The following is a 12,500-nucleotide window of genomic DNA, read 5'->3' as shown; positions in this document are numbered from 1 at the left end:
TATATATACACATACATATATATATACACATACATATATATATACATACATATACATAATATATACACATACATATAATATATATATACACATACATATACATATATATACAACATACATATACATATATATATACACATACATATACATATATATATATATACACATACATATAATATAACACATATAACACATACATATATATATATACATACATATATATATATACATACATATATATATATACATACATATATATATATACATACATATATATATACATACATATATATATAACATACATATTAATAACATACATATATATATACATACATATATACATATACATACATACATATATATATAACATACATATATATACATACATACATATATATACATACATATATATATATATACATACATATATATATATATACATACAATATATATAACATACATTATATATATACATAATATATAATATACATACATATATATATATACATACATATATATATATATATATATATATATATATACATACATACATATATTATATAATACATATATATATAATATATATACATACATACTATATATACATACATATATATATATATATAATATACATATATACATATATATATATATATATACATACATATATATATATATATACATATATACATATATATATACATATATATATATATATATATACATATATACATACATATATATATACATACATATATATACATACATAATATATATACATACATATATACACATATATATATATACACACTCACAAACACATATATATATATATATACTCATATGGTGGCGAGCTGACAGAAACGTTAGCATGCCGGGTGAAATGCGTAGCCATATTTCGTCTGCCATTACGTTCTGAGTTCAAATTCCACCGATGTCGACTTTGCCTTTCATCCTTTCAGTGTCGATTAAATAAGTACCAGTTACGCACTGGGGTTGATGTAATCGACTTAATCAGTTTGTCTGTCCTTGTTTGTCGCCTCTGCGTTTAGCCCCTTGTGGGTAGTAAAGAAATATATATATATATACTCATATACATACACATACATTAATAGTAACAAGAAGAAGAATTCACATGTGTTGATATGTAAAGCGGTAATGCAGCTTAAATACTAGTTAAGTGGAAACAGATTGGTTGAAACTAGAAATTTTTATATGAGTTGAAGCTTTTCATCATGCAGCCATTTTGAGTAGAAATGATGCAATAGCAAGATGGCAGATACAACTTACTTTTCTGATTGGTTAGCATGGATCTCACGTGAGATTTATAGTGATATGGCTCAAGGGAGATCAGTCTCACAGGAATTGAAAGAAAAATTAGAATGAAGGGGAGATAATTATATATATGGAGGTAGAGCACATGCTAAAAATTTCAGGCCTGTGTTTCAGTCTTCACATATCAGCAGTATATAGAATGAATTGTCAGAAGAAAATTAATCATGTTCTCCCAAGAAAATAATTTGCTGACTTAACCTCATCATGGCTTTTGCCAAGATGCTGCCTTATGCAACGCCTGCAGTACTATGATGAGGTGCTGAAACAGTCACTCAACCATTTAACCATGGATGTTATAAATCATGATGTTTTGGGAGAGATTATGCTTGATCTCAGCATAATCTGGAGATCTGAAGAGTGGCTGCATGACTTTTTTAAGGGATAAAAGTCAGAGGGTCACAACCATCAGTGATCTCTCTCAAAGGAACACACTAGTTTTGAATGGAGTTCCATAGAGACTTGTCTTGGGGATGAGGGCCATTGCTGTATGTTGTGGTTGTGTTAGACAAGCCCTTATACAAACAGTCATTCTCACAAGTCATGCCGATGATATAAAAGTATTTTCAACAATAAAGAATTCTGGGGACGCTGCAAACATGCAGCAAGTTCATAATGTAATTTACAAGTGAGCTGAGGAAAATAACAAGCAAGGCCTGGATCCTGAATTCTGATGAATTGCTAAGGCTAGAAAGAAATGAGGTGAGCATGCTTCACTAAATATGTAAAGTCAGTGTGCATGAAAAATGCAGTACAAATAACTTGAGAAAAAAGCTATGTTCAGGAGGAATCAAATGTAGTTAACAAGAGAGAAAACTGCATTAGTATGAGCATTTGATGTGTTGGGGTAAAGCCAGCTGCATAAAATTATGACCCAAGCATTTTTAATGGAAGGCGGATAGTGCCTGCAGAAAAGAAAAAAAAAAACAAGAAAAATATGGAACAAAGAGATGTAAACTGATCTCAAGATTCTGAATATCACTGAAGTAACAAGGGACTGCAGCAATTGGTAACATGTAGAGATATACCCCCACCCACACCACACACACATTATGTAAGTATGTGTGTTGATATATGTTTGTTCTGCTAACAAATGAGAGAAATAAGTATTCAGTACGATGATAAAATATATTCTGTTTTGACTGATCAAGCCAACTTATTCTGGAGTTTCCCTGGTACCCAGTCGGTTCATCCCTCATTTACCTCTCCTATAGCTCTTCAGTTAAGTCATGGCTTAAATCTGCATGTATTGTGATGCTAGTTAATTTTACATTTCTGTTTATTTGCTACCCATTGACCAGTCAATTATATGGTCTCATCCACTTAATATTACAGGAAGTTGTAAGTAGCTTTTCCAGTTTATAGTGCTTGCTTAACCAAAGAGAGTAACAATCAGCTGGATATATATAATACATAATATTCACATTTAATCCCTAATCATAGGTCTATTGAAATATATTTTGTTTTGTCTATAGCCCTTCTTAGAGTTCCAAAGAACCACAGGCAAAAAAAAAACATATTTTAAGGGACTAATGACCATGGATTAAATGTTCATTCAGTCTCAGATTTGTCCTTAAGCCCTTTAGTCCAGCTGAACACTGTTTCTTTGAACTCATCATTCCCTGGAATAATATACGATTTATATATCTTTTATATCTTGTTTCAGTCAATAGACTGTGGCCACGCTGGCCATGCATGGGCTTGAAGAATTTTAGCTGAATGAATCAATCCCAGTACTTACTTTTTAAGCCTGGTTCTTATGCTATTGGTCTCTTTTGCAGAACCACTAAGTTACTAGGAAGTAAACACACCAACACTAGTTGTCAAGCAGTAGGGCTGGACAAACACATGCGCACATATATATGATGGACTTCTTTCAGTTTTCTTCAGTCAAATCCACTCACAAGGTTTTTGTTGGCCCAAGGTTATAGTAGAAGACACTTGCCTGAGGTGCCACACAGTGGGACTGAGCCAGGAATTGTGGTTGGGAAGCAAGTGTTTTACCACACAGCCACTTCACAGCTATATATTTGGCGGCATATCACCAAAAAAATATTCTGAGGTATATTGCCTCAGGAAGTTGTGTTTTATGAAAACACAATGTGTAATATTGATGTTGCATAACATTACCACTCAAGTTATATAATTAACTTGTGTTCTGAATAAACATGCTATACAAACATGTGTAGTAATACCCTAAAATACCCACTTGTTTTATTTTTATTACTATATGAATCTTGTATGTATTTATCCAGTTGATTGTTACTTTCTCTTTCTCCACATACAGAAACTGGCAAATTTCCCTGTCAACTGAATGAGCAATTGTAATTTCTTCAATGTATTCTTCGCTTCTTTTCATGCAGGTTGAGTAAAAATAATATGCAAAATTTTTTAAAAAATGGAAAGGATGCGAAAATAAAAAGCTGTTACTAACCTGTTTAAATAATTTTTTAGCATCATCATTGCGACCTAATATCAAGTTGGTGATTCCAAGATCGTTTACCACATCAACATTATTTGGGAAACGTAAATTCAGGAAGGTCAAGGATTTGAGAGCTCGATTGGTCCAGCCTACATCAACATGAAACAATAGCTAACAGATATGAAATAAAAACAAACACTTTGTGCCCAAGACATTTCTTGATAGCAGATTTGTTCCAACAATAATACTTTAATGTACAGTTAAGAGCTTTCAGAAACATTTGCTTAATTAAAATAAATTCACGAATAATTTATATATATATGTGCACACACACACAATGGGCATCTGCAATCTCCTTTTATCAAATTTCATTTATAAGGCATTGGTCAATTTGAGACTGTAGTATCAACAAAAAAAAAAGAGAAAAATTTGCTCATGGTCATACTACTCTGTAATATTGAACCTGGAACCATGCATTTGCAAAGTGAACTTCTTAATTAGATAGTTATTCCTGTACCAATAAGTGTGTGTGAGTGTATGTAGTATGTGTGTATATATATATGCACAAACACATGTGTATATATATATATATATATATATCAACATGCACACACATGCACATTTAATAAAAATGTATTTCCACTACCTAATTCATTTTATTTCTAATTGCTCATGTTGTTACATTCAATGTATCACCATTTTAAGAGCCACTTTTCTATGCTTGCATGGGTCAGAGAATTTGTTGAGGCAGATTTTCAATGGTTGGATGTTCTACAAATGATATATCTGAATCTAATTCATACACTAAAAAGTGCATTTTGAAATTGCTACACAATGGGTAATTAAATAATTCATGCTTTAAATTGTCACCAAGCCACATCTTGTAGAGAATAGCTATAGTCAAAGGATTTATTACTTCTTACTCTTTCTTCACATAGAATAATGAAAGACCAATGAATGCTAACTGCATTTGAACTCAGAATGTAGAGAACTAAAGTACTTCAATGACTTTATCTTATGTTCATCAAACCCCTTAAAAATATGAATTAAGAGATATTACAATGCATGTAAAGGATAACTAAGATGGTGCTCAACTCTGGGTTTATGACATTCAGAAAATGAGGTAAATCTCCTCCTGGATAGGATTTTAGTTCAATACAGCTTAACAATAACAAAGGGTCTGGTATCAAGATTTGACACTGAGGTCAATGGGGGAATATAAAAATTAACACCCAAATGATTGTTATCATCATTTAGTATCCACTTTTCCATTCTTTCATAGGTCAGATGGAATTTGTTAAGGCAAAGTTTCTATCGTTGGCTGCCCTTCTTGTTGCCAACCTTCACCTGTTACCATGCAAGGTGTAATATTTCCTAAAGCCAGAGATATATTTTCCATGGAAGGCTGGAAATAACTGACATCATTTGCATGATTGTGCTTATCAACAGTGCTGTATTGTATCTCTGGCTAAGACACTTAACACTTTCCAGCATAGTCTAAAGAATTGTCAGTAAGTAACACGGAGTAGGATGTGTTCAATTTAAGTCATATTGTTCATACTTATGAAAGGAGAGAAATGACAAAACTAAATGCTTAATTGTTGAGTAGAACTTTTGGCAGCCTTACAATGTTTTGCATAATAGTAATATTTAATCAACTTAATACTTTAGGTTTCAACCAGAAATGAAATAAAGCACATTTTTAATTACAACATGAAGACTCAGAACTTTCTTCCACAAGAAAGACAATGTCTGCAGTATGATGTATGTGCAGACAACGTGTTTCATCAGAAGCTTGGATTCATAGTTACTAGTCATTTAATCTGTCTACCCATACAAATAAATAAATATATATATATACACACACACACACACCCATACAAATATATAACATATATATGTGTGCGTGTATTGTGTAACTGTTTTACAATTTGAAATGTTTAAAAAAATTATTTTAATTTTTTGAGTTGTTGGATAAGGTCTATAGATGGCCAGATAAATATCTAGTCACTGATATACAATCTGCCTCTATAGTCAAAATACTTAAAGCTTCTCAAATGTTTCAATTCACTAAGATATCAGCTCTCCAAAGCAATACCATGGAATTAAGCTTTAAAATGTTCTTGAGAGCTAACAGATGCTTATTTCCAATTTCATAGATGACAGATGAATCTCTTTCCTTGGATAGTTTAGTAGTCTACTGCAATTAATATGCTATCTCCTCTCTCTCTCAGCATTTTCTATTGTTATAGTGGCTTCTGCTTCTCAGAGCTTGGTAGTCAAGGTGCTCTGTCTACTTAGCACTTTCAACTTATTTAATTTTCTACAGAGTTACCCTCACCCACCCCCATCAATCCATGAAAATGCACTTCATATTCAAGACTGTTGCATAATGCAGAATAAACTGCTTTTGCCTCAAAACACAACAAAATGGTTGCAGCAATCCCAAGTTGTTTAACTAATTATTCCATACAATCATTTGGTTGTACTCAGTTGTTTAGTCAACTATCTATGTGCTTTCTCCATGAGACCAGACACAGGATATTAGTATTTCCTTTACACATTAGGCTCTTTCATTTCTAAATCTGCTGGTAGCATTGGGTCCCTATCCTTCCATGAGTAAAAAGGGTAAAAACTGCCTTCAGTCATAAATGACCATGGGATTGCACTTAGAAAATTTCCCTCCAAGGTACAAGTCTGTGCAAAGTTGTTTGTGGAAGAACAGCAGTCACTCATGCATACCTAATTCCCCTCTCCAGGCCACCGGTGTTATCAAAAGGAAAGACAAAAGCTAGTATAGCTTGGTACCAGTGACATCACAACTCATTTCTACAGCTGAGTAAACTGGAGCAACATGAAATAAAGTGTCTTACTCGAAAACACAACACACAGCCTGGCTCAGGAATTGAACTCACAACCTCATGATTGTGAGCCCAATGCTCTAACCACAGAGCTGTGTGCCTTCACTCTTTCATGTGTATTGTTATTTGAATAAAGTCAAGAAGTGCTAAGTTTATATGTCACAAACACTCTGCATGATGCATGAAACTGGAATTTTAAAATGGTGTCAAATGATTTGTGCATGAGGCACATTAAAACTAATCAACAATGAAACTACTTCAATGGAACATTAACTAACTTGTATACAGTGAAATTTAACTACCTCTATTTTCACCTTCAATGGCAAATAACCATATAATAATATAATAATGAAATTATTGTATACAATGCTCAGGTGCTCCACAACTTGTCAAGTGTATAAAGCATATGCAGTAATGCACAAATGTCTGGAAAGTGAACAGTGTATGAGTCAGATACATGCTTGTGTGTGTATGGAGGGGAAATGACTATATAACTCAAGCCAGCAAGGAAAATAGACATTAAATGACGATGATGATATATAATATATATATATATAGTATGTATGTGTGTATGTATATATATATATAATATATATATATATATATATATATATATATAGTGTGTGTGTGTACTCATAAAAGTATATATACATATAAATATGCACATACACATATATATATATATATGTATAAATGTATATAGTAGGACCTATAGCATATTTGGTCATCTTTGATTTCTGGAAAATTCTATAATATTGATTACATTTCTAATTATCTTTTATCGATTTGGGAATCTAGATACATTAACTATGTAAGAGAACTATAATATCCTTATATTATTGCAAAACTTTAATTTAATTAACATTGAATATTTGCAGGGTAATACCCAATTAGAGAAAGAAAAATTAATGCAGAGATTTCATTAAGATAATCAATTCCATCTCTCAAACCACATACATAAATACATGCACACATACATACATATATATGATAATTACATGTATGTGATGTATGTGTATGGTAAATATTCACCTGAAGTAGTAATTTAGATTTTTAATGGAGGAATACAGTTGATAGAATTGACACATATCACTGGCTGTTATTTTATCAACCTCAGAACTAGCCTTGGTGAGATATCAATTCAGATTGTACTATATATATGATGAAGTTAAATATTTTACAATATAACCTGGTAATCTATTTCTGTAACTCATCCACCTTTTCAAATAGTACAAGTAAGAATAAAAATTATGTGTGTGTGTGTGTAACAACTACGTGTGTATATAAACAAACTTACATTTGTTTTTTAGAAGCACTGAATGTGTATCGTCCGATACAGACAAGAAAGTGGTATTTCCAAATGCAATATCACCATTAAAACAGCAGAACAATTGGGCAATATTACTCTTACAAAGCGGAAAAAGTTATCAACAAACAGCCATATATATATACACATACACACACAGAGGTGTATGTGTGCACATACTCTTTCTCTTTTTTTTTAAGCATTAAATACATTTGTTACATCTCAACCCTCCTAAGTTGACTTCTTTTTGTGCTCATTGTTTTATATACATACATACACACATATGTGTGTGTGTGTGTGTGTGTGTGTGTGTGTGTGTGTGTGCATGTATTCTTGTCTAGACATCATAAATCATCATCATACAAGTGAAGTTGTTCATTTTCAATGTTCTGTGAAAAACATGTCTGGCCATGGGGAAATAATACTTTGCTTGGAAACAGGTGAGGGTTGGTGACAAGAAAGGCATCTGGGTGTAGAAAATCCGGATCAACAAATTCCATCTGACCCATGCAAGCACAGAAGAATGGGAAACTAAAATAATGTTGCTATGTGTGCATGCATGTGTGTGTATTTATATTTATACACACAATCTTGCTTTATAAGAAGGTAAGGAAGATTGAAGAAACTATCACTCCACATGCTTCTACTGATAATCATCCTGATAACATCTTGATAATCAGCAGCTGAAGGAGCAAATAGTTTTCCATAGGAACTAAACCATGATGCATGACATATTTACTCGAACAGCTCGTAGAACAAGTAAAAGAATACAAGCTACCAATGTACATCACTTTCGTCAACTACGAAAAGACCTTTGATAGCACTGGGATGAATGCAGTATCTCTGAATGCATCATTAATATATCTTGGCTACCACCACGTGGAAGAGTTCCAATTGAGAAAGACATCAAGCAAAGAGATACCATTTCTCCAAAGCTCTTCATTGTATGTCTAGAAATGGTTATCAGACATTGATGGACAGGTGGTGTGAACATCAACAGTGAAGTACTAACACACCTTTGATTCACAGATGATATCTTACTCATTGCTAAAAGCACAGATCAGCTGCAGGCAAGACTAACAGAGCTGGATGTCCATAGCTCCACAATAGGCCTTAAAATGAACCACACGAAAAAATACATGTGGTCTGGAGATGTAGCACAAGGCCAAATGAAGGTGGGAAGTAATGAAATCAAGGAAGTAAAGGAGTAAGTCTACTTGGAGTACACAGTGAATATACACTGAAACATGGACTCTGAAATCTTGTGGGCAACAAAGACTGGATGGAAAGCATTTACCTTGGTAAAAGACGTGCTCAAAACAAAGCTGAACAAGAGTCTACATGCCAGTCTCGTCAGTGGCACTGTCCTACCTGTACTCTTCTAAGCTACTATGAAGAGAAAAAAACATTGATTGGGTACAATGCAAAAGACCATGGAAAGATTTATATTAGGAATAGCATTGCAAGAGTATATCTGAAATATGGTAATTTGAGAATAGAGCAGAGTGAATGATGTGATTTCAGGATAGCAAAAGAAAATTTCCATGAAGATGGACATGCTGTAAAGTTCAAAGACAACAAGTGGAGCCATGCAGTTACCGAGTGGAATTCAAAGGATTGGAAAAGGCCAGTTGGAAGGCCTCCACAATAATGGGAAGATGATTTAGTTAAAAGATTTGGAACAAGATGGAAAAGAAGGGCACAATCAAGAGACACTTGCATATGCAGTGCAACTAGCAATGTATAACAACAACATCCAATAGTCTGATCAATATAGGTGATATATTTATGTGTATGTGCACATATGCTGATTTCGAGAGATTTGTGGTTTCAGTTTCAGATCCATCTTAGGTAAGTATTTTCTACTGTAGCCTTCAACCAACCAATGATCGTGAGTGTGTGCATATGTGTGTGCGCACAATGCATGAAAAAGCACTGAGCTACTAATGGTGATGTTAGTTGACATTCCTTATCAGCAAATTGTCTGCTAACACTGACGTTTGAACATAAGTGGAATTAAAACTTTCTCATTTGAAAAATAGGTAAAGGATGGCTATCCAGCAGTACAACAAAGTAATATATATATATATATATATATTCATCTACCCCATGCTGGCATGGGAAAAAAGGATAATGTAAAATGAATGAAAATACATATATACCTAATACATACACATATATATATACACACACACATATATATACATGTATGTTCGTATGTATGTATATATAGATATGTGCAAATATATTTACATATATGTTTAAAAAGTGCAATACATCAGTTCTTGAAATCTTAAGTTTTTTTTTAGAAAAGTATCATGCCTGTAAATGAATTCTTACCTCTGAAACGTTGCTTGTCAGCCAATATCAAACCACTTTTCAATAACAAAGCATCAGGAGTGTCAGGATTACTTAGAAGTACTTCCAAAACCTGAATGCCTTGCTGAAGAAGAGTGTTGCTGGACTGTAATTCAGCTAACTTAAGCAAAGCACCAGAGCGACCGTATGTAGCCCGAGGACTCTTAATGGACTTTTCAAGAATTTTGTTAAAAGCATTCAAAGATTCCTTAGCAAATCCCTTCAAAAATAGAAGATAGGCATCAAAAGAAAAATTATAAACTCTGGCATCAAGTGAATGTTTAAATTTTTTTTTATTTGGTCTTATTTCTAAATTGCTTGGTTACAATGAATTATTATTTTTTATTGAAATAAAAAATATATAAAATCAACATGCTTAAAATGTTATATATTATTTTGGACAGGATTTATTGATTTATATTAAATTATATACTTTTTTTTAATTTCAAGGCATGATTTAATGAAATTGTCAATGGCTGATTTTTTTTTTTTTTGTAAATGTCATGAAAATGGTATTCTTCTTGTTATTTTTTAAGGGAATTTTATTAAAGGGAAACTTGTTAAGGGAATCGTATTAAAGCAAATTTTAGTAAAACAATATCAGTAAATTCAAAATTTAAAAAAAAACTAAGAAAAAAATGCCTTTGTTTATTATTTTTTAAAATTAGAATACATTGGAACTTAAAATGAACAAAAACTTAGTAGAATTTTGTTTAAAATGTCTTGTTAAAGTTAAGGTGTAATTAAGAATACTGCTTTCTTTCTTCATTCCATTGGTATGTTCATGAGTGGACATCATAATAACATTCACAAAAACATGGATACATTAACAGTGCATGTGTATCTGTCATTCAGTATGTGTGTGTATGTATGTATATATATATATATATATATATATGCATTTTGAGTATATTGCTTCATAAAGTTACTATGATTGTAATTGATCAGCAGTAAAGAAATTGGATGGTTTCTGTTGGAAATCATTTGGAGAAAAACAGAGATTACACACATACACTCATTCTCCCTAAACACAGGTATACATACAGTGGAAATGAAATCTGTGTGGTAACTTTACTTCCTGCAGTCTTTCTTGTAGCTGATTTGTAATAACCATTATAATCATTATTACCATTATTATTAGAATTAAAGGCAGTGGAATGGCAAACAAAAAATGGCCTGTGGTACTTAGTTGTATTTCTTTAAATTCTGAACGCAAATCTTGAGTCTGACTGTCTTTTTATTTCTCTGAGGATTAATAAAATAAGTATTACTAATCAATTCTGTTGATTGTATCTCTTCCTCTATAGATTAGTTGTCTGTGTCAATGTCTGAACTCATCAAAATCATCATTATCACTAATATAACCAATTCAACTGGTTTTCTCACTGACCTATAGACCTTTTAATATTGCAAGAAAAGGAACGACATAGATCTACCTCAGACTTCCTCGCCAGAATATAAAGAAGACATTGTGAGTGAGAGGTCCTTTCTCAACAACTGATTAGAAATGGGAAAGGACTGAACAATTTTAGAAATAAAGGGAAACTAAACCAAATGCTGAGCTGGTTTACATATTTTATAATTTCACAGTAGATATATAGTAGAATCTTCACTGGCTGAGATTTTAGTATTTTAACTTATAGAATTTTATATCCAGGCATTGGCAAAACAATGCTAAGTCTACCTTGTTCATCTGTAAATCAGTTTACTAAAGAGAGGTGCATACTTGTTACTGATGTGAACAGTGAGAGCACTGCTTAACTGAGGAGTGTTCCATTAGTTTGCAAAGACAAACTCAACAAAACAAAAATAAAATGAAAAGCTTGTGTAAGACTGGCATTCTATATCAGGAAAAAAAAATGCCTTGAACTACTTAATACTGTCATAGTGTGATAAGCCCCATGATACTCCAGTAATACCAATACAGTATAAAAAGATGGAAGAAAATTTCAAAGGACCCAGGATATTACAAAGTGGTGTTTTTGGTGTTTTGCTTTTTTTTATAAATTACCAAAGACAGTGAATAGGCTGAGTCGTTAGTCCATTAAACAGAATAGAACTGGTGGTATCGGTTCTGGCTCTGTGTCTTGTGTTCAAAATTCATCAAGGTCAACTTTGCTTTTCATCTAGTCAGAATTGATAAATATACTACCAGTTCAGGGCAGTGAATTGGCAGAATTGCTAGAGCAATGACTTGTGTTCTGATGGCAGTGCTTGCAAT

The 12,500-nt window shown here is 32.4% G+C and overlaps 1 protein-coding gene across 1 annotated transcript in view; it reads right to left on the bottom strand.

Moving 5' to 3' along the window:
- LOC115209472 (aspartyl/asparaginyl beta-hydroxylase-like) overlaps nucleotides 1-11,393 on the bottom strand; it is a 45,916-nt gene extending 34,523 nt beyond the window's left edge. Inside the window, exons 1-3 of the mRNA XM_029777896.2 lie at nucleotides 11,355-11,393; nucleotides 10,262-10,499; nucleotides 3,767-3,903 (exon numbers count right to left, since the gene is read on the bottom strand). Of these exons, the coding sequence (XP_029633756.1) occupies nucleotides 3,767-3,903; nucleotides 10,262-10,499; nucleotides 11,355-11,393 (414 nt within the window). The remainder of the gene's footprint in view (nucleotides 1-3,766; nucleotides 3,904-10,261; nucleotides 10,500-11,354) is intronic.
- Between the last annotated feature and the right edge of the window lie 1,107 nt (nucleotides 11,394-12,500).

This window comes from Octopus sinensis, linkage group LG3 (assembly GCF_006345805.1).
Source record: "Octopus sinensis linkage group LG3, ASM634580v1, whole genome shotgun sequence".
Taxonomy (NCBI): domain Eukaryota; kingdom Metazoa; phylum Mollusca; class Cephalopoda; order Octopoda; family Octopodidae; genus Octopus; species Octopus sinensis.
The sequence above is the reverse complement of the archived record's forward strand: the minus strand, read 5'-3'. Positions and strand labels throughout refer to the sequence as shown.